Source organism: Hemicordylus capensis, chromosome 3 (genome assembly GCF_027244095.1).
Source record: "Hemicordylus capensis ecotype Gifberg chromosome 3, rHemCap1.1.pri, whole genome shotgun sequence".
Lineage (NCBI taxonomy): Eukaryota > Metazoa > Chordata > Lepidosauria > Squamata > Cordylidae > Hemicordylus > Hemicordylus capensis.
Window position 1 is genome coordinate 218,527,218 of NC_069659.1, and position 21,316 is coordinate 218,548,533.

The 21,316-nt window shown below is 47.2% G+C and overlaps 1 protein-coding gene across 2 annotated transcripts in view; it reads left to right on the top strand.

Annotated features, from left to right (window-relative positions):
* The first annotated feature begins 514 nt into the window (after positions 1-514).
* LOC128350090 (uncharacterized) overlaps positions 515-21,316 on the top strand; it is a 60,705-nt gene continuing 39,903 nt past the window's right edge. Inside the window, exons 1-2 of one of the 2 annotated variants that reach the window (XM_053307761.1) lie at positions 515-1,561; positions 17,636-17,697. In XM_053307761.1, coding sequence (XP_053163736.1) covers positions 1,496-1,561; positions 17,636-17,697 — 128 coding nt within the window. In that variant the 5' untranslated portion in view covers positions 515-1,495. Of the gene's footprint in view, positions 1,562-3,985; positions 7,432-17,635; positions 17,698-21,316 lie in introns of those variants that run through there. The other variant, XM_053307760.1, reaches the window with a different exon arrangement.

Here is a 21,316-nt window from a genome sequence, read left to right on the forward strand (position 1 = left end):
AGATTCCAGTTTGAACCCTTGCTTTGTAGTGAGTTTCACAGCTCAAAGCCAGGATTAACAGGGCCTCTTTTGTGTCTTAATGCAGCACTGGAGGCTGCATTCGGCCGCACTGGAGTTGAGAGTGGAAGCTCCTCCCTCTCTCCCTGTGTGACTGGCTGTGCGGCCTCTCCTTCAAGCGAGAAGGAAGCCTGTACATCCAGTTCCCCCTCTTCTTTGCAGTCTCACTGACTGCACAGAGGACACTCTGTCTGTTGTCCAAATGCAGACAGGAGGCGGGGTCCTCCTAATGTGTGAATGCAGCCAAAGACTCTGGTTGGTGTAGGTCTTTCTTAAGTTGTGCATAATTCCTCTGCTCGCCGCTTGAATAAGCAGTGCAGCACTTTTGCCTGGCCCCCTGGGGAAGCATGAGGCATGGTTCAGCCTGATTGGCCGATGGGCCCGTGCAGGGGGCAGGGCTTCGGCCACACATCGTGCTCCGGGCCTGGGAGAGCTCAGTTCGCTCTCAACAGGCAACGGAGCAGGACACTTAACCGGCTCTTGCCTGGATCTTGGGGCGGCTCGGCACGAGAGTGGTTTCTACCTGAACAGTGGTGGCAGCAAAGGGGGGTGACTTTTTAGGCCTACCAAGGTTTGGAGAGGCCTTTTGGCTGTTTGGGGTGGGTAGCAACCCATCGGGGCTTAGGCCCCAGCCGGGGGTAGGGTGGTCTGGTGTGGCCCGGCACAAGATAGGCGGGGAGGCGGGGGTCCCGCGTTGGCATAAGGGGGTATTTAGTGGGCCCTCCCTCCCTCAAGTTGGGGGATAAATTGGCCTGTTGAGGCCTTGTCAGCCTGCTGGGCATGCCCAGGCAGCAGGAGGTGTTGGAATTCCCGCCCCCCAGGATAATAGCAGCCTGGGGCAGTGGTAGGCCCCTTACTTCTGTAGGGGGTGGCATACAGGAGCAACAGCTCTACAGGGCTTTCCCCCTCCCCACTTTTTCTACAAGACCTTGACTCGGGGTGTCTTTGTTGGTGGCCTTGCCAGGGGCTGGTTCAAGTATTGTGGGTATTTCACTGTTTTTCAGTTAGTTTGGTTTATATACTACCTAGTTCCTAACTTTCAGACAGCGAGCGGGGGTGGGGACATTTTGCCTGCTACCGGACCTGCCCAGGGACATTCAGATGGGGCCAAAGAAAGCCAAGGCAAAGATGGGCGGGAAGCAGGTTCGACCTCCACCATGCCCTGCACCCGCTTCTGATTCCTCCTCAGAGGATGATGGGGACATGGGCACTATTAGGGCACTCATTGCATGCCTGGAGGCCCTTAAGAAGGAGAGACAGGGGGTGGCTCCTAGAACGGAGAAGGGTGGTCCATCCGGTGTACCAACTGATCCTAAAAGGTTTATGAGGGCGGCCAAGAAGGCTAAGCTCATGCAATCACTAACATCCAGGATTGAGGCCTTGGAAGCAAGGGATCAACAGCCGCTCCAGACAGTGGTGGACGTGACCTTGGACAGGAATGGTTCCTCGAACGTGTCAGAGCACCAGGGAGGCGAGCCACGTGGCCCAGACAAGCAGGGGTCTGGTGAGTCCTTACATCACACTTGGCCTTGGGGAATGTCTCTCTGGGTTCACACAAATAATCCTTATGGATGGCATCCGGGCCTCTATGACTCTCTACCCCCATATGGGGCATGCGCTCAGGTCTGGCAGGGTGCCACAACTTCTGTGGCTGATTCCCAGCCTGCAGTGGCTGGCACTCCTTTGGATACTTCAGGGGCCTAGATCCCATATCCGCTGTGTGACACCTCCCTACCACTGGGTGACCACCTCTTGCCGGTAGTTAAGGAGCGCATATGGCGTAGGGAATTCATTGACATTTTTTAACTGCTATTCAGGGAGCCTGAACCCATATTGAAAGAGGGGGAACAGAAGAGGGAGGATGTGAAATCAAAATGTAAGCCAGTGGAACACAACTGGGCCAACTGGCTGTCAGCATACACGGTCTACATGGGCGTTATGCTGCAGGTGCACATGTCCAAAGGCCCCGCCCTGGTAAAGTACATGGACATAATACAATGTGGCTACATGGACTCTATGGGCAATGCCTGGGAGCGCTATGACCACTCCTTCAGACTCAGGGCATCCTTGAACCCAGCTATCCCCTGGGAGAGGCAGCATCAGGAGCTTTGGCTCCTAATCATGACACCCTCAAGGCCCATTCAGGGCGATCGAGCTGATAGTGGCCACCTGATTTCAAGAACTCCTGCAGCGCAGTCTCCAGGGCCTGTTGCTGCGCAGGGTGTTCAAAGTACTCTGCCATGCTGGGCTTTTAACACCAGTGGTAACTGCAATCGATCATCCCGTCGATTCTGGCACAAGTGCGGTTTCTGCGGTGGGAAGCATGGCAGCATTCACTGCCAGCGTGTCAAGGGTTCCCGGGGAGGCCCAAGGGAACCGCCTCCGGGTAGCAGGAAGGGCGGGGGAGCTGTGCAGGGGGGCCCTTCTGGAAAAGGCCCCCAGCCCAGTTAAGATCCCAGTCCTGGCATGCCTTTTGGGGGATTACCTGCCTAGGGAACAAGCGGCCTATCTGTGGGAAGTTTTCACTCAAGGTTTTTGTATTCCTTATGTTGGTCCTAGGGTACATAGTACAGCCCCAAATCTCAGGTCCGTGGTCGGAATGGAAATGGAGGTGCTTCGGAAGCTTCACAAAGAGATAGCTCTGGGGCGGGTTCTCAGCCCATTTGTAGAGCTGCCCATGCTGGACTTGCACATCTCCCCTCTGGGGGTGGTGCCCAAGAAGGCGCCAGGCAAGTACCGACTGATTCACCACCTTTCCTTCCCCCATGGTTCCTCCGTTAATGACGGGATTCCAGACGGGCTTTGTTCTGTTGAGTATACTTCATTTGACCGGGCGGTTAGGATCGTTAGATCCTGTGGACATGGTGCACTACTAGCAAAATGTGACACTGAGTCTGCATTTTGGCTCCTTCCTGTTCACCCAGCGGATTTCAACCTCTTAGGTTTTGCGTTTCAAGGCCAATTTTACATTGACCGTGCCCCGCCCATGGGCTGCTCGGTCTCCTGTGCTGCCTTTGAGACCTTTAGCTCCATGTTGGAGTGGGCACTTTGTAGGAGGGAGGGGTCAAGACCACAGCTCATTTCTTGGATGACTTTCTTCTGGTTGGCCGGTTTGGGACTGACCAGTGTGGGCACCTTCTGGAGGTTTTCCAGTTGCGCAGAACTGGGTGTACCATTGGATCAAGAAAAGACTGGGGGCCCCTCCTCCATCCTTACATTGTTAGGTATCAAGCTGGATACCATATCAGGTAGTTCCAGGCTGCCCAGGGCTAAACTTGAGACCCTGCGGGCATTATTAGGCTCCTGTATACAGGTGCGCAAGGTCACCCTTAAACAGCTGCAGCAGCTTATTCGACATTTAAATTTCGCATGTTGGGTGGTGGCCCCTGGCCATCCTTTTCTACTCCGGCTTTGTGATACCATTAGGGGAGTTAGGAGTGGTCACCACTGGATCAGAGTCACTGCCCCTATGTAGGCTGACCTGTGGCTATGGGCATCCTTCTTAGAATCTCATAATGGGGTATCTTTCTGGCAAGACTCGCTCCTGTTAGAGGCGGAGCTGCAAGTCCAGTCGGATGCTGCGGGCAGGTCAGGTTTCGGCATCTATTTTCATGGCTGCTGGTGCGCTGAAAGATGGCCAGATGCCTGGACAGCAAGTGGGGTTATCAGGGATTTAACATTTCTGAAATTTTCCCCTATTGTGGTCATACACATTTGGGCCGACCTATTTCAGAATAAGACTGTGCACTTCTGGTGTGATAACCAGGCCACAGTGCAGGTGGTCAACCAACAGACCTCCAAGTCCCCTAGGGTGATGAACCTGGTCAGGGCTTTTGTTTTGGCCTGTTTGTCTAATTATCACCTGTTCATAGCATGCCACGTACCTAGTGTCCAGAACAGCCTGGCGGATGTGCTGTCTCATTTCCAGGTGCAGTGCTTTCGCCAGCTGGTGCCGGAGGCAGAGCGTCAGCCCGACCAGATGCCATCGTGGCTGTGGAGCCTTGGCGCTTAGAGGCGCAGAGGGCCTTTTTGGCCTCTTTGGCACCCAGCACGCAGGCAGCATATGATAAACAGTGCAAGGTCTTCCAGGAGTTTAGGATGCAGGTAGGATTGGGTCAGGACTGGCCCCTGCCTGCGGAACAGCTGATGCAGTTTTTGGTACACCTCAAGGGTAAGGGGTTATCCCCCAGGGCTCTGGCGGGTTACTTAGCTGCCCTGGCTTTCCAGGCCAAATCGCAGGGCCTTACCAATACTATGGGGGATTTTAGGGTAAGGAGGCTGGGCATGGGAACGCCCGGCTGAGGCCGACAGTCATAGGCCCCTTATGCCCTCTGCTGTTCAAGGTACAGTGGAGCGTTTCTCAGCCATTTGCCAGTCCCCCTATGAGACTGCGCTTTTCCACGCAGCTACGTTGGTTATGTTTGGGGGGGCCTTTCAGGCCAGCGAGTTGTTTCCCAGGGGGCAAAGTGGTTCTATTTTCAAGGTGGTGCATTTTAGGATGTTGTCATGGAGTGGGCCAGAGTGCAGCTAAGCCTTCGTTTCTCTAAGACGGATCAAAGAGGCAGGGGGCAGCTCGTGTCACTGCATCAGGCCAACAACTCGCTCTTGTGCCCGGTGCAGGCATTAAACACCTATGTGACCCTCCGGAGATCCGGACCCAGGTGCCTTTTGATCCACAAGGAGGTGCGGTCCCTTTCTCAATGCCAGTTTTGGGCAGTGGTGCATTGTGCACTGGAGGCAGCGGGGGTCTCCACTGCACAGCTGTCTCTCCATTCATTCCACATTGGTGCTTCCCCGGCGGCTTCCCAGCTGGGTCTTTCAGGCGAGGCCATCCAGTGCATCAGGCATTGGCAGTCTGCCACATACAAAAGATACGTGTGCTAGTGCCCTGGGGGCAGCCACTGATTGTTTTCTCTTTACAGGCCCAGCGCGACGGGCGGAAAGGGCACGAGTCCTCATTCTGGGCCATTCCATTGTGTTCAAGGCCCACAAGGCAGCATGTGGGGCACAGCCTGGAACACAACTAGGTCTTGGGAAGTGGGCATCGATCTCCTGGATCAGTCATCAGGGGATGGTCATTGCCCAATTTTTGACCATGTTACAGGAATATTTGGCGGTGAATCCACCACCTGACATCCTTGTGCTTCACCTGGGAGAGAATGATCTGGGGGCTCAGTCAGGGTTATCCATCATCCACAATTTGCAGAGGGACATCTTGCAGGTTTTAGAGTGGTGTCCAGGGATCTCAGTCATTTGGTCGGCCATGATGCAGCGTAGGGTTTGGAGAGGTACCAGGGACCCTTATAGGGTAGCCCACAAGAAGGTTAACGCCCAAATGGCACATTTTGTAAGTTCCTTTGGGGGCAGTCTCATAGAACACCTGGGCATTCTTTTATCGGTACCCATCTTGCTCAGGGGGGATGGAGTTCACCTTTCGCCCAGTGGGAACAGTTTGTTTCTGAGAGATTTAGAGCTGGGATTGGCTAACCGTCTACGCGTTTGCTAGCAGCGTTTCCTGTCAAAGTGCAAAGCAGGCTCCATTGCACAGAGTGCCAGGCTGCATCACATAAGACCAGACTGTTGCAAATTCTTCCCCATTCTGTGAAAAAGGGTTAAGTGTCCAAGTTCTTGTACAAGTCACCATATATTTTTAATTACAGTACCAAAATTACAAAAGTGCCACAATTTTAGCCTGCTTTCCAAAGGAAAGAAAGCTTATGAGACCAGCATGTGTCTGTGTGTGTCTATGGGGCCTCATCTAATAAGCTTTGTGTAAATCCAATACATACCAAATTCATAGCACATGGGAAGGAGTCCTAGAGGACCTTATTGGACCTATTTTTTGCCTATCCGTCATGTTTATTCAAGATGGCGGCCACTCGAAATATATTCCACACCCCTCTGTAATCCATGAGCTAGTATTTGGATACAAACCGAATTCACAGTACATTGGGGATGAGTCCTGGGTAAGAAGTTAAAAGTAGGCACCATTAGTTCTACTTATTTCTCTTTCATAGAATCTGTAAAAACTTCTCATAAACCTGTTGCTTTAGTTGGGCCATTTATTTGAAGCTATGAAAAAGTGATTTTTTTTCTGTGAGAATAACAAAAAAACACACAGAAGTTCGCAGCTTCTTTTCTACATATATTATTCCAGACCAAATTGAAGAGTCAGCAGAAGCAAATCCCTGAAACAAAACCAAATCCCAAGAAATAGTGAGGGATGTTTCCAAGAGCTATTGCTATCAGCGCAAATAGAAAACACAACTCACCCCAACTAATGAAGCAAAAGGATTAACGGGAAGCTGCAGTGAGGCTGACATGTCTTTAGTTGTGTGTTTCCTCAGCTGCTTGTTGCAGATAACACCATCAGCCTTTAGGTCAATAATCTCCTTATGGTGGGGTATGGGGGAGTTGTAGAGGATGGTTAATGACCTTCTGCTGCTTCTTTTACATTTCAAAATTTATCTTGCTCTCTGGCAAGACAAATGCAGCCATTTTGCCAGCTGACCACTGTGGGTCCACAAGCTGTCGTGCTTGTTTTTCCCTCAGTGTGTGCTTTTTTGTTAATCTCCCTAATGCTGTCCAAAGGAACTGTTACCATTTTGGACACACCCAGCCTGGGCTTAGTGGTGGGGTTTACTTCTGCCTTGAAGACTAACATAGGAAGCTGCCTTATACCGAGTCAGAACTTTGGTCCATCTAGCTCAGTATTGTCTACACAGACTGGCATCAGCTTCTCCAAGGTTGCAGTCAGGAGAAGCTCTATCTTGGAGATGCCAGGGAGGGAACCTGGAACCTTCTGCATGCAAGCCACATCCCAGAGTGGCCACATCCTCTGAGGGGAATATCTTACACTGCTTACACATGTCTCCCATTCAAATGCAAACCAGGGCAGACCCTACTTAGCAAATGTGAGAATTAATGCTTGCTACCACAAGACCAGTTCTCCTCCCAAGAGGTTTACTCCTTTGAACATCATATATATACATATACATATACTCTGTGTGTGTGTGTGTGTGTGTGTGTGTGTGTAACAAATTTCCATTCTTTCCATTCTTCAAGCCACTTAGTTCTTTGTTATGTATAAAGAAATGGAGTACCACAAGAGGCTGTGATCTCATCCAAGGCCTCAACTTTTGATCCTCCCACCAGCTTTCTCCAGGAACTGCTGAGCAACTCAGTGGTATGGGACACCAAACAATTTGAGAAGAGAAGCGGGGAAGAAAAGATAAAGTAGATTCTGGGGTGTTCTATTCTCTGCCTCACATGTTAAACCTTCTCAAACAGAAGCCATTCTCTAGTTCATACTAATGTAGTCCTAAACAAACATCTATGCTTAGAAGCAAATAACATTCATTTCAATAAAATTTTCATTCAAGTGAGTGTATGTGTAGGATTACAGCCTAAATTAAAAGTTTAATTTAAGAGTCTGTTTTAATTCAGCTGCCGTGCCTTGCTAAATATGTTGCTAAATATGCACTTTCCTCCCCTGAATGGAAAATGATGAGAAACTTGCTCTTTTCAAACATTGTTGTAGGGTTAAACGAATGTGTGGAGCAGCATTGCAGTGAGAGGCTCCTCCCCCCAACTTATACATATGCACTAGTGTGTCTTGTGAGCCTCTGCAATACAGCTGAACACAGAGAAAGCTCTTTATAGCGCATTTCAGACACTGCATTGTATATGTGTTGAGGTTTTGGTACACATGTACATGTGGTTGTGTGAATGACTTTACCTGAGATTATTTTAAAGGTGAGCTTGGGTATAGACCCTCTCAAATTCAGGGTACAGGCAGGAAGTGTACTGCTGAACTTCTGTTGAGTATAACATGTAAAATGGTGGCATTTCCTCTTCACAAGCCTCACAACCCCTGGACATACAGGCCTCAGAAAGGTGGGGAAGGGGTTCTAAGCACCCTATTCCTCCTCCATCTACCAGGGAGAAGGAATGCCTTGCTTGTCCCCAGGAGCCCATACAGGCAGCCACCTTCCATTTCCACTGGCCTCCTCCTTATTGGTGCCAAGCCCATTATATATGTTTACAGGGGCAACCACCACAGTGCAGCCATATTTTCCCTCCCTCTTATGGCCCCTCCAATGCTCCTCTCACCACACAGTGAGAGACCACCTGATGATGCCCAGATCATGGTGGAGTCCAGTTCCCAAGGAGGAAGGGACTGCTACAGAGGTGGAGGCGCCCTCTCCACTGAAGCTGGGCCCTTCTTCTTCTGTGCAGGGTGGAAGGAGGGTGGGTGATGGCAGTGGGCAAGCACCAGCAGCCCCCACCCTGATCCACTGTCACATAAAGGCCCACGGCACCATCCAGGACGTCGGAGGCCACCCAGAAGAGCACCCTGTCCATTGCAGGGCAAAGGTCAGTCAGGACAAGGATGCTAAGCATCTGAGGATGACCTCCATGTGGCAACACATGCAACAGTGTCACCCAGATCTCCTTGACTCCACTGGCAGCACTACTGTGCCTAGTGTGCCTACGACTAGCACTGACAAGGGCTGTGCAAAGGCTTCCATGAAGCAGGGCACGCTGCCAGTCAAGGGGTGGATGCTGTCATTGGGCAAGAAGCATCCCGGTCACGTGGACCCACGATTCTTCATCCACCTCATAGGGGAGATGATGGCCACTGATGCCCAAACTTTTCAGTTGGTCGAGAACGCCAGCTCCCGCCAGATACTCCAGAGGCTAGTGCCAGAATACAACATCCCCACAAGGATCACATTCAGCTGGAACATGGTCCCCTCCCTGTATGCGAGATGCAGGGAGCTTGTGTCAACCATGCTGTGTGCAGCACCAGCTTGCACCAGTGTGCATTTCACCACTGATTTCTGGAACAGTGTGAGTAGAATACTGCTCACTGGTGGGGCTCAAGGGGGGGGGACTTCCGGTGCTGCCTCTGGCTCCAGCGCGTCCCACACCATATTTTGGCACAGGTGGGCCATCTTGCACTTGGAGACCTTGGATGTCAAGCAAACCAAGGAGGAAGTGGCAGCCATACTTGGCCGCCAAATTGAGGAGTGGACAGGTGAGTTGCCACACCTCACCCAGGGCTTCATTGTTACAGACAATGGGTCCAATGCCATGCCAGTGGTGGAGTCAGTGCTGGAGTGTGTGAACATCTGCTGCATGGCACATATACTCCACCTGGCTTTCAGGGATGCCCTTGGCCTCAAGGAGGTGAGGGCGTCTAGGGAACAGGGCCACCACATGGCAGGTGCTGTTGCTGCCATGGCTGCACTTGTGGAGAAGTCCCACAAGATTGCAGCTCACTTCCACCAGAGTGAGAAATCCAGGCGCCTGCTTCGCGAGCGGCAGCATGTCCATGGGCTTCCTCACCATCTCATCACTATGGATGTACCCAGCGTCAGCACTAGAGCCCTTCCTGTTTGCCACGAAGAGCTTGTGTGGTGACACCACTCCTCTGAGCAGCATACAGCAGCAAGTCCAAACACAAATTGGATTATTGCTTGAGGTATTCGTTCGCTCAAAGAATCCTTTTCTTAAGACCTTCATAAAGGTCTTATGAAGACCTTTTCTTACACATGCGCACACACACACCCTGCTAAGAATCCACTCTGATAGACCATGAAAAAGGCCAGAAATGTCCTGAAAAAATAAATTATAAACCTCACTGGCTTCAAGCTCCCAGGGGGGTGGATTGTGGTACAACCTGTGGTGCCCCAAGCCCACTTTGGGGTGCCGTGGCATCCCCTAAAGGGGGGAATGGGACTGCCTCACATCCCCATTATTCGCTATGGGAGTGAAGCAAAAATTGGAAAAATCTTCAAAAAATCATTGAAAATCACAGGAGTATATGATTGCTTTGGAGTTCAGGTGGTAGTTGGCACCTCTGGATGCCTACTACACACCCAGGTTTTGTGCCCCTAGGTGCTCTGCATAGGAAAAAATGGGCCAGTTCATGTCCCCATTATACCCTATGTAGAACCTTTTAGATCCAGTTCAAATGGGATTCGAATTTGAACCGAACTGGGGCAGGGGGTCAAGCAAAACCCAACCTATGCTCTGTGATTTGACTTGGGTTTGAATTCAAACCAACAGGCCAAGCCAGTTGCACATCCCTAACAACTGTGGACCAGCAGTTCTAATAAGTGCATGAAGACTGGGAGAGGAGCCTGTCGACTACTCCCCCAAGGCACTATTGTTTGATCCTGAAGTAACTGATTCTTCTCCATGGAATCTGCACAGCTACTGAAGTTGAGTACTACATTTGTCCCCCAGTTTTTGATTGTGTGAACTGCCTTGGTGTTGAAAAGCTTCACCTGTTGGAGTTCTGTCTCCTATGCAGCTTGCAAAAATGTGGAAGCAGAGAAAAGGTGGCAAGATGATAAACATGGGTGTCTACAGGAATTTTTCCAGGGGTGGGGGACAGAGTTCTCTCTAATTTTTTTTCCTCCGTGTGCAGAATGAGTTTTGTTTTGGGTGGCAGTATCAAGACAGTGTGAGCACACATGCATTCAGAGTGGGACCTTTCTGATTAAACCTGAGCAGGATATAAAATTAACTGAGCAGAGATTAAAAAATGTGTGAACATGGGCACACATGCACACCTTAGAGGAAACAATGGTGGGGGGGGGAATCTATGCATAATGTATGCAAATAGAAATCTAATCCAGCCATGAGTGCGGGGGCAACACCTCACCACCACAGTGGACATTGTTGCTAAATTATATCATGCATTGGGAAATGGTTCAATAAAGCAATCCAGCTGGTGCAATTAAGTGAGTCAATCAGCACACCTCAAGGCAATGAGAGCAGGAGGTTTACTTTGTGGTAAACCATCGTTGCAAGGCAGCTTGCTGTGTGGATTTCAGTTGTTTTTTCATTGTCATTCAGGCTCCTTGGCATAATGGCAAGTTAAACTGTTGTACTTCCCATGTTTCAGCTTTCCGGCCATTGCCCTTGTGTCTTTTGTAATGCTTTTTGCTTACTATTGACCAAGAGTTGCATTCCGCACCCCACCATTGTGTACATCTTCTATTTGTCAGGGTGAAGGAGAAAAGTGTATTGATTTCTAATCTCCTACCTTGAAGGTGCACCTTCCCTGCTTGCCTGATCTCATGAAACAAATTTGAACCAATGAGCATGAGCTGACATAACAGCTGTTGGAAGTTAAGGACTTTGCACTGTCTCATCTCAGACAGTGGAGGACAGACTAGTGAGTCAGAGGGCTAGAGGGTCAAGACATTGGTCATCCCTTCTCCACTGCTCTGACACTATCCCTTTGGATATGTAGATTGTTAATCTCAGGGACTAACTTCCTTCCTCTCCTCTCTTCCCTACCTGCCCTTCTACCTTGCAACATGGCAAGCCTCTCTCCCTGCACCATATGTGCAGAGAAGATGCAGAATCCATCTGCATCCAGCTAGATAGATAGATTAGAGATCCTAACTCCTCACTTTCCTATCTAGAATGGAGTTCCTTAATAAATGACTTATATATTGATTTGAAACTATGAATTGGCTCCAAGTTACTTTACTCTCAGCATACACACATGTCTAACTAAATCGGCTGTGTTGTGCCTCTGTGCACTCTGCTATAATGAGAAAGGGATTCTCTCACCACAGAGAATTTCCAACAACAGCTAGGGTTAAATAGTGTGTGCTTCAAATGAACAAGGTTTCATGAGCACTCTGTTGGCTTGGATCAGGTTTGATTGATATTTTGCTTCAGCTCACTGTGAGCAGCTGCAGGGGGCTTCTGAGACCATGGTGACATAAAATCTGTGCAATTCCTATTACCCTGCATAAAATGGTCTCAAAACCAAGTCAGCAGCTGGAATGTCAGGGCTCATTTGAAGGCATAGTTTTGTCTTCTGAGTCCCTGTGATAGAAGTTGGGAACTGTAGACCCATAGGCCAAATCCTGTCCCCTAAGGGATGTCAACTGTTCTTCTAGTTGCCAGTGTCGGGTCGTGGAGAAAAGGATTTCTGTGGCAACATAATTGGTGACTAGTCTGCTATAAGGGCTTAGATGGGGGCTGACATGCTGACCAAGCACCCCACATTTGAGTTTTTAATTGGCCCTCTAGACAATCTAGTTTCTGATCCAGGCCAAATAATCTAATCCAAAATTGGATACATGTACCTGCATCAGCTCTTCCTGAAGAGCTGACTTAGGAGTTGATTCTATTTGACTTTTTGTACATAACTGTGCATCATGAGTAGAAAATGCACACCTCTTCTATCAAGTAGGGCTGTTGCCCCTATAATCTGTATGGATTGTTCACATTTTGAGAACTCTATCTGTAATAACAAGAACACTCATTATGAGTGAATTGGGTCTGTATTTTTCATAAAGGCAGAATTGTGTCTGAACAGACTTTAACCAACCACTTTTGAGAAGAAAAAAAAGTGGTTGCCTTTTTTTGACTTTTCTTTCTTTCTTTCTTTCTTTTTTGAGGGAAAAATGGCTTTTAGAGACAGGATAAGGTAAGATTAAGGGTGGGGGGGGACTAATGAAGGAAAGTTGTTTTGTAGAAATGCATGATAAAGCAATCTTTTGGCCTATTCGCTATTAAAAACTGAACCTGTATAACCATAAAAAGAAGTTGTAGGCATTTTTGATATGGCTTCCAATTCAGTACAAAAACATACCTATAATCTTGGTTTGTAGGTCAGGTGTCACAAGCATCCCCAGGCAGTTGCTGAGAGCCTACTGCCCTGGGAAGCCCTACTCCTTGACTCCTGCTTTGCATGGATGGATTGGGTCCAGCAGACTGCAGCCTCCTGTTGCCTTGGCTGGTGGGGCATTGCATTGCTTGGCTGAGAACTCACCCCTCCTTTCTGGCCCCTTCTCTTCTCCTCTCCTTAACTGGGCAGATGAGTGACTGTGCACAGGAAGGAAGAGGAGACAAGGTAGGAAATGAAGGTGGGGGGGCCTGCCCACCAACTCACTGCCACGTAGCACTCTCTTCTCTGAGATGGGGGGAAGTGAGTGCTGTGCAAGGGTGGATCGCTGAACAGACCTTCACTCACTCGAGTATGTGGCAGGTAGGGATGTGCACGGAACTGGTGGGGTGGTTTGAAGGGGGGCACACCTTTTAAGGGTGGGGGAGGGTGCCCTTACACCTCCCACCATGTTTCTCCTGCTGGAGCTCCATTTAAAAAAGTCTTTGTTGGGGTGGTCAGGGGTATAGCTATAATTGAACAAAAGGGTTCAAAGAACACAGGCCCCACAGCTCCAGAGGGCCCTCCAGCTACATCCCTCCCTATTTTCTTCATTATCTCCCTCAGTCTGGGGGGCCGCCAGAGAAAGGGATGAACACAGGGCCCCTCTCCCCTAGCTACGCCCCTGGGGGTGGCAGCATACCTCTCTGCTGCCCCAGTGTCGTCCTTGGCTGGAAGTAAAAGGAAATACCCGGCTTGTGTGCATGCTAGGTGCGTGCACACATATCACGCTCGCTCATGCACATGTCAGGCAGGCATATGAGTAAGCACAATGTGCGCATGCATGTGACTGGCATGCGCATGTGCACTGGGTACTTCCTTTTACTTCTGGCCGAAGACACTGGGCCAGCAGGGAGATACGCTGCTGCCCCGACTGAAACTTTTAAAATGTAGCACTGTGCCTATCACAGCAGCATTCTTGCTTGTGCTGGCCTGCTATGGTGAAAGGGGCTGCTGCTGCTCACTCAAGGGAGGCCCTGTTGTGGTGGAGTGGGGCTTGCTGCTTGTCCAAGAGAGGAGGCTGATCCTGTTGAGTGGGTGGAGTGTGTGTGCAACAACAGCCACCCTACTGGAGGCTCCGCCCAACCTGGAGTAGGCCCTGGTAGCATGGCTGCAGATATCTGTTTTGCCTGTGCACTGATGTTGTGACTCTTTGGCCTTTCCATAATTGTTTTTGATCAGGAAATCAATACATGGTCAAAAAAAGTTATCATAACCGTGTTCTAGCACACCTACATCTAGTTGGTGTTATTTCTCAGTGATACAGGTCTTGCCCTCAGGTCAGTAATCTGAACAACATATTAGACATGCAAAGGAGGATGAGTGTGGCGGGGTGTACAGGTGCTGAAGAATGTAAGTGTCTCTGTGTGCAGCAAAAACCATGGCTTCTGTTGTATGGTCGGAAATCCAAAGGCCTTGAACAGGACTCCAGAGGACATGAACAGAAGCTGCATAAGGGTGGCCGGATGACTGCCTCCCATTTTTAAAATGTAACTCTCTTACTGTGAAGACTAATGGGAAATAAGACAAGGAACAAACCTAGCACTTACGCACTCTGTAAATTCTTCAATGTGTGCACACTCCTCAGGCTGATGTGTACTAAAGTCCATAGAACAAACAGTGGGACAGCATCCAGACACAAATTGTTGTTCTCTGTGGGGTCTCCAGATCAGTATACATACCACTGGATTCACTGTCACTGGGCCAGCCTGTTTAAGGGGAAGAGCTCCCACTGCTTTCCTCCCTTCAAGCTTTTCCTGTTTTCTCATTCCCTTGGTCTGCAGTAATCCAGCAATTTACTGTTTGTCACACTATCTTCATTTCCCCCCCAGCTGTTTAATAGACACATTCAGAACCGTTGCTGTAGAGAGCCTCATTATTCTACTCAGGAGAAAAGGAGGGAGGAGGAGGAGAGAGCCAAAGAGGCATCAGTTTAGGAGAACATCCCTGAATGAGGCTATTCTGCCAGCTGGAGTCTACTACATCCTTGAATCAATCACCATGGGGGAAAATGCAAACTGGAGAGAAGGAGAGGAGATAAAGCAGGGAGGATCTTTTAGGTAGTTTTGCCGCAGAAATGAGTTTAATTGTCCCACCATTTTGAAAGTACTCAGTCACAGTGGTATGCAAGCCCTGGGCATTATTCTCTGAGAGAAGAGTGAAAAGTCAAAAGAAGTCAAAGCTGAAGATTTTGAAGCTCTGCTTATTACTGCATCAGCCACGACAATGAGAATTTGAGAGACAGGATATGGGACGGCAAACTCGGGCACAGCAAAGGAGAAGGATGCCTTGAAGGGTTGTGGTAGCAATGCCCGAGATAAGGGCAGATCAATTAGTATGCTGAAGCCACCATGTTGTGAGTCAGACAGACTTGGGCAATCTGGCACTGAGGCAGCAAAGAAACATAATTCGGACTCAAGCTTTTTGAAGCATGGAACTAGCTCTCATAAAGTACTATGTACATTGATAGCAATAATAATAATAATAATATAATAATTGCAAATTGGTGGTTATAATGAAGCATTGGAATGACAAAAACTTGAGCTGTTATTTTCAGGCATGCTGGGAACCCACAACTTCAAATGGTTGCTTAGCCAACTCTAAAAAAACATGCATAGAACTAACATTGCAGGGGCGTTTCAGAAGGCTACAGTGCCTAACTCTTTCCCAAGGCATGGCCATTATCATACCAGTGAAATACTATGAGGGGAAAATGGTGCAGAAATGATTAGACAAACTTTACCCAATTACCACAATGTTGAGGACATGTATTCCCAATTAAAGAAAAAATATTATATGAAGAACAATCACGGCAGCACTAATTCTTTGAGTAAAAAAAAAAATATCTAGCTTGAAACATATGTAGAATAATTCTCCATCCATAGTCACAGTGTGTGTATATACACAATTCAAAACAGCTTGTGACAGACAAGGCTGGATGAGACATGTAATTCAGCATGCTGTTTCCATAGACTTCCATGCTGTTAAGTCCATGTAATTCCGCTTGCTGTTTCCCATAGTAGCCAACTACATGCTTAAAGGATATTTACAGCCAGGGCAAAAAGCAATCACTCTCCCCTGCTGTTCCTCCTGAGCAAATAATACTCAGTGGCATAGTCTGGAGATTCCAGACTATGCCACTGAATAACAGCCATTGCGAGATGTATCCTCCATGAATTGCTCTAATCCCTTTTTAAAGACATCTGAGCTACTGGGTCATCACTACATTTCTTGTCAGTCAATACAATATGTTGATTATGTGTTGTGTGAATAAGTACTTTTTTTGTCTATCCTGAATCTATTGCCAACTAATTTCATTGAATGATCTGAATTTATGTATTATAAGAGAGTGAAACTTCTCTTTGTCCACTTTCTCCATGCATAACTGTATAAACCATCCAGTGCCTAACAAATCTAAGCCCTTCCTCTCAATACCACTATTTCATCCACACATTAAGAACCCTCTGTTCAGTCTATCTAGCCAGCCCTGCATGTGTAACAGTTAGCATTTCTGAAAATGCTACTTCAGAGGTCTTGGATTTCATCTTCCCACCAAGCAACTGCTCATAATCAGGGTTGGAGTTGTGGAGTGTTACATCTGAATGCAGCACTGGAGGTTGCTCTTACTCCAATTAGAGAAAGCTCCTCCCTCTCTCCAGTTGTGATTGGCTGTGCAGACTGTCCTTCAAGCAAGAAGGAAGCCCGCACAGCCAGTTTCCCCTCCTCTCTGCAGTCTCCTTGGCTACAGAGAGCCCACCCTCCATTTCGTCTGAATGTGGACAGGAGAGTGGGGTGGGGTGGGAGTGGAACTGCGGGTCCATTGGACCTGCGGGTCCACATTGTGTTCAATTGCAGCCATGGAAGAATGTAGCTGGTGAGTTTGTGGTCATCAGCTGAATAATAAATGGTGATACAGCTGGTACATAGTCAACTTTGTAAAGCCATAGCTCCAGACACACAATGTTTTGTTTTCATACAAGTATAATAAAATTGGAAACACCAATATATGTAATTAATGATATAATATATAAATGTTTCTTAGAAGCAATGAGCACACAGTCATTTTTAAAGTTAAAGCCATAATGATTTCCCTTTATCAAAGCTTACAGTTATAATATTCATGCAGTACAGTGCCAACTTTAAAACAACTTACTAATGCTATAGTGAGGTGGCGCCTGGAAATTGTCGAGCCCTATACAGTGTGTCCATTTTGTTTTCTTGAATTTACAAATAGATATACTTGTAGAATAGATATTCCTTTTGGGAGCTGTAATTTCAGTGTCTTTAAAAAAATATTAACATTTGAGGAATATGGAATTCTAAAAATCATAAATTGCCTTGAATGTAGGGGGGAAATGAATAACCGTAGAAAACAAACTTCTAAGTATGTGCATTTAAGACTTTCTGGATTGTGACTGTTATTTCTAGCTGACCTAGTTCCATCTCTGTAGCACTCGGCTGATCCCAGTAATTGCTGACAGGGTTGTCTCATAACCAGAAATATCTTTTCTATATTGAAGTAGCATTGATTTTTGCCCCCGTCTGCTCATTTTCTACATGAATTGTGGGATATTTTACTCCTGCCATGAAACACACACCTTGTACTTCTAACATACCAATTCCAATCTGATTTTAGCCAGGTGAAGATAGTTTGACAAAAACGTTTTAAAGATACATTTCTCTTTCAATTCTATACATAAGTTGGTTTTATCCAGCATGCTTATGTTACCAGAAAGCAACCTATGTGACTGCCCAACTGGCAATTTGTTGCAATCTCACTGAATAAAGGATAGACATGCCAGAAAGAGGGGGAGAGGGATACAATGTTTTGGACATTGTGTATTTATGGCTGCTGTTTTATCCCATTTTCCTCCATAGATGTGGTGTTTTGAAATTTACTCATTATTTGGCCCAAGATGGAATCACAAACAGTGGAAAGGGTAAGCATAGAAGATTATTGCACTAGCTACAGCACAGGGGCGTATCTAGGGTGCGGCAGGCAGGGCACGTGCCCCGGGCGCCACTTGAAGGGGGGCGCCATTTCTTAAAATTAATTTTTTTTTAAAAGGCTGCCGAAAACAAAATGGCCACCGCGCATGCTCAAATGGCCTCTTAGAGGCCCTAGGCCATACCAGGCCTCACAGAGGCCATTTGAGCATGTGTGGTGACCATTTTGTTTTCAGCTGACATTTTTTAAAAATATATATATATTTTTAAAAATGGCCACCGCACATGCTTAAATGGTCCCTGTGAGGCCCTAGAGGCCAGCAGGGGGAAGGGGGAACCTTTGCAGACCCCCCCCCCAGCCTTTAGAAGCCCCCCAAAGGGGCTACAGGTAATATTTTTTAAAAAATTAATATTATATGTCACTGTACACATATTCAGATATGTGACTTGTATGTGACCTTCAGACTTGTATTTTTCCGCTGATATTATGGTAAAGTTATCTGAAAGATGGGTGTCAGATGTTTGGACAGGGGGTGCAATTTCAATGCTTGCCCTAGGTGCTATTTTCCCTAGATACGCCTCTTCTACAGCACCAGCATTCTCCTGGACTCAGTCCAATGTGCTGGAGTTTGTTTTATTCATTGATCGGTTTATAATCCCACTCTGTCCCATAGGTTTACAGCAGTTTATAGCATTACCAGAGGTGTATCTAGGGAAAATAGTGCCTAGGGCAAGCACTGAAATTGTGCCCCCTGCCCAAACATCTGATACCCATCTTTCAGATAAGTTTACCATAATATTAGCTCAAAAATACAAGTCAAGCTCGTTACTCTTTTAATATTTCAAAAACTATTTAGCAGTGGACGTAGCCAGGCCAAAAAATGCTGGGAAACTACAAATTTCAGTATGCTGGGGCTCATGAAATACCCAAATACTATGTGGAGGTGTTCTTGGAAAACTAAACAGAAGTGCCTGTCTAATTCTCTACTATGCATTGTAGCATCACTATTACATAAGTTTTAAAATTAAATGGAGCATTTGACTTTTTCCAGATACTCTGAAAATAATTAAAGGATATGCAGAGTAAACTATGTCACTGCTTGGAATATATTCTAGTATTTCAGAAAGACAGTTAAAATGAGAGAAAGAGAGCAAGAAACTCCCAGTGGGCTTTAATACTAAGGATTTTTCACTGATTAAAAGACAAACGCACCATTAATAGCCAGATTATTAAGACATCACATTTAACTCACTAATCACAAGAAGCAAAGTAAGAGCAAATGAATACAATCCTAGCTCATAAGCTTCAGCTCAGTATTCACAAACCCTGATTCTCTGTACATAGTGCCAAACTGAATATGTGTACAGGGACTTATATTATATTATTTTTTTCAATTTTTTTAACCTGTAGCCCCTTGGGGGGGCCTACTAAAGGCCATGGGGGGGTCTGCAAAAGTTCCCCCTCCCCCGCTGGCCTCTAGGGCCTTGCAGGGACCATTTGAGCATGTGCAGTGGCAATTTTTTAAAATAATTTTTTTTAAAAAAATTGCCACTGAAAACAAAATGGCCACCGCACATGCTCAAATGGCTTCTGCGAGGCCTGGCATGTCCTAGGGCTTCACAGAGGCCATTTGAGCATGTGCAGTAGCCATTTTATTTTCGGTGGGCATTTTTTTAAAAAAATGTAATTTTAAAAAATGGCGCCCCCCCTTCAAGTGGTGCCCGGGGCACGTGCCCTGCCTGCCCCACCCTAGATACGCCCCTGAGTATTACTATAATAGTGCTGGGGAAGCACAAGAAGCAGCCCTCTGTAAAATGCACTAACAGCACAGGACAATGGGATCATAGTCAACCTTTGAAGCCCTTCACAGCCTCAGCCCACACAAAAAGGGCCTCCGCCTAAATCAACACTCATGCCAACTTTGGTTATCTAATTGGATCCTGCGTTGTCTTCCTAGTCCATGTGAGAGAAACTAGAAACAGGGGCTTTATACCACTTACTCCAAGAACATAGAACTATCTTTTCACAGAGGTACAACCCCCACTTGCTACACCACTGAAATCATGCATATTGTTTAATATGCATAATGTAAAAGAAGATACAGAATTCATAGGGTTTGGACTGCCTGGTGCAAAAGGGAAGGGAAGCGAGTCATCTTGGATGGGGCCCTGACTGTCTTTCTGCTTCTGCTCCCCTCCTCCAGGTGATTGCTTGCTTGCTATAAGACAACAGGCTGTGCCAGGGGCATGAGCCTTTTGGAGCGAGCTGAAGGGTGAGATCACAAGGGCTCTCATCCTTCTGGCTGTCAGCCTTTAAATGAACAGACTGGGGCCTCAGACGACAAATAGAACATCTCTTGTTTTCATCAAGGAGCCAGCAAGATAGTTCAGTTCAGTTTACTGCGAACTTTGATCAAATACACAATCCAGATCAAATAAAAGAAACCTTGAGGGTTGATATCAGTATAAACATACACATGCATATACAAATGTAGAATCTGTTACATAGAAGATTGAGATAAGAGTATAGGATAAAACAAAATTAAAAAGAAAGAAAAAGGAGGGACGATTAAAATTGACCGTTTCTGACACACCATGAGCGGATTTTAATCACAGCCATACAGAATTTGGCTACTGAATGCAAGACATAAGTGTGTTTATCAGAAAGAAATAAGTTTATATAAAATTCATCCAAATTGTCAGGGAATCTAAGAATGAGAGGAACAATATATTTAGAACACGGCTCCTGACAGAAAAAGCCAGCAAGATAGTGTTGCATGACTGAGGAAGTTGTGAGTGTAGTTTTATTGAAACAGAGGAACTGGGGTGCTTTGGGCTGGGGAGATGTGTCTAGGAGAGCAGAAGAGTAGGAATGATTTGGGGGCTGTGATTTCACGGGTAGCGGAGGAAGAGAGAGATGGCAGTGGGAGTTGGGCAGACCATTATGGGGAAAACGCTCCAGGCAATTGAGGCCTGTTCCTTTTTCCAGTTCTTCTCCCAACCCTGCAGCCCCAGGGATCTCTGGGAACACTTCCTCAAGGATTAGGGTGCTGCTGTTGAATGCCAGGTCAGTTAATGCCAAAACACCTCTCATCCACAATTTGATTGTGGATGAACATGCTGACCTGGCACTTGTGATGGAGACCTGGTTGGATGAGATGGGTGAGGTTGGCCTTTCCAGGTTTTATGATTCTGCAGCAGCCCCTCCCTGGTGGTTGGGGAGGGGACATTGTGGTCATCTGTCATGAGACCTTTCCCCTTGGTGGTGCCTGGTTAGGCAATCTCAGAGTTTTGAATGTTTGTCCTTGAGGGTGGGCCTCCGATTCTTTTGGTGTACTGACCACCCTACTGCACGTCAGTCTCTCTCTCTGAGCTGGTGGGGGTGGTCTTGGAGGTGGCTTTGGGTTCCCCCAAGCTTACTGACTTGTGGGACTTAAATGTCCATGCTGAAGCCCCATTTGTGGGAGCAGCTCAGTATTTCATGGCTTCCATGGCAGCTATGGGCCTATCTTAGTTAGGCCCACGTGGCAGACATATTCTGGATCTGGTTTTTGCTGACCAGGAAATAAATGATTTGGAGATGGGGGAATTCGAGATAACTCCCTTGTCATG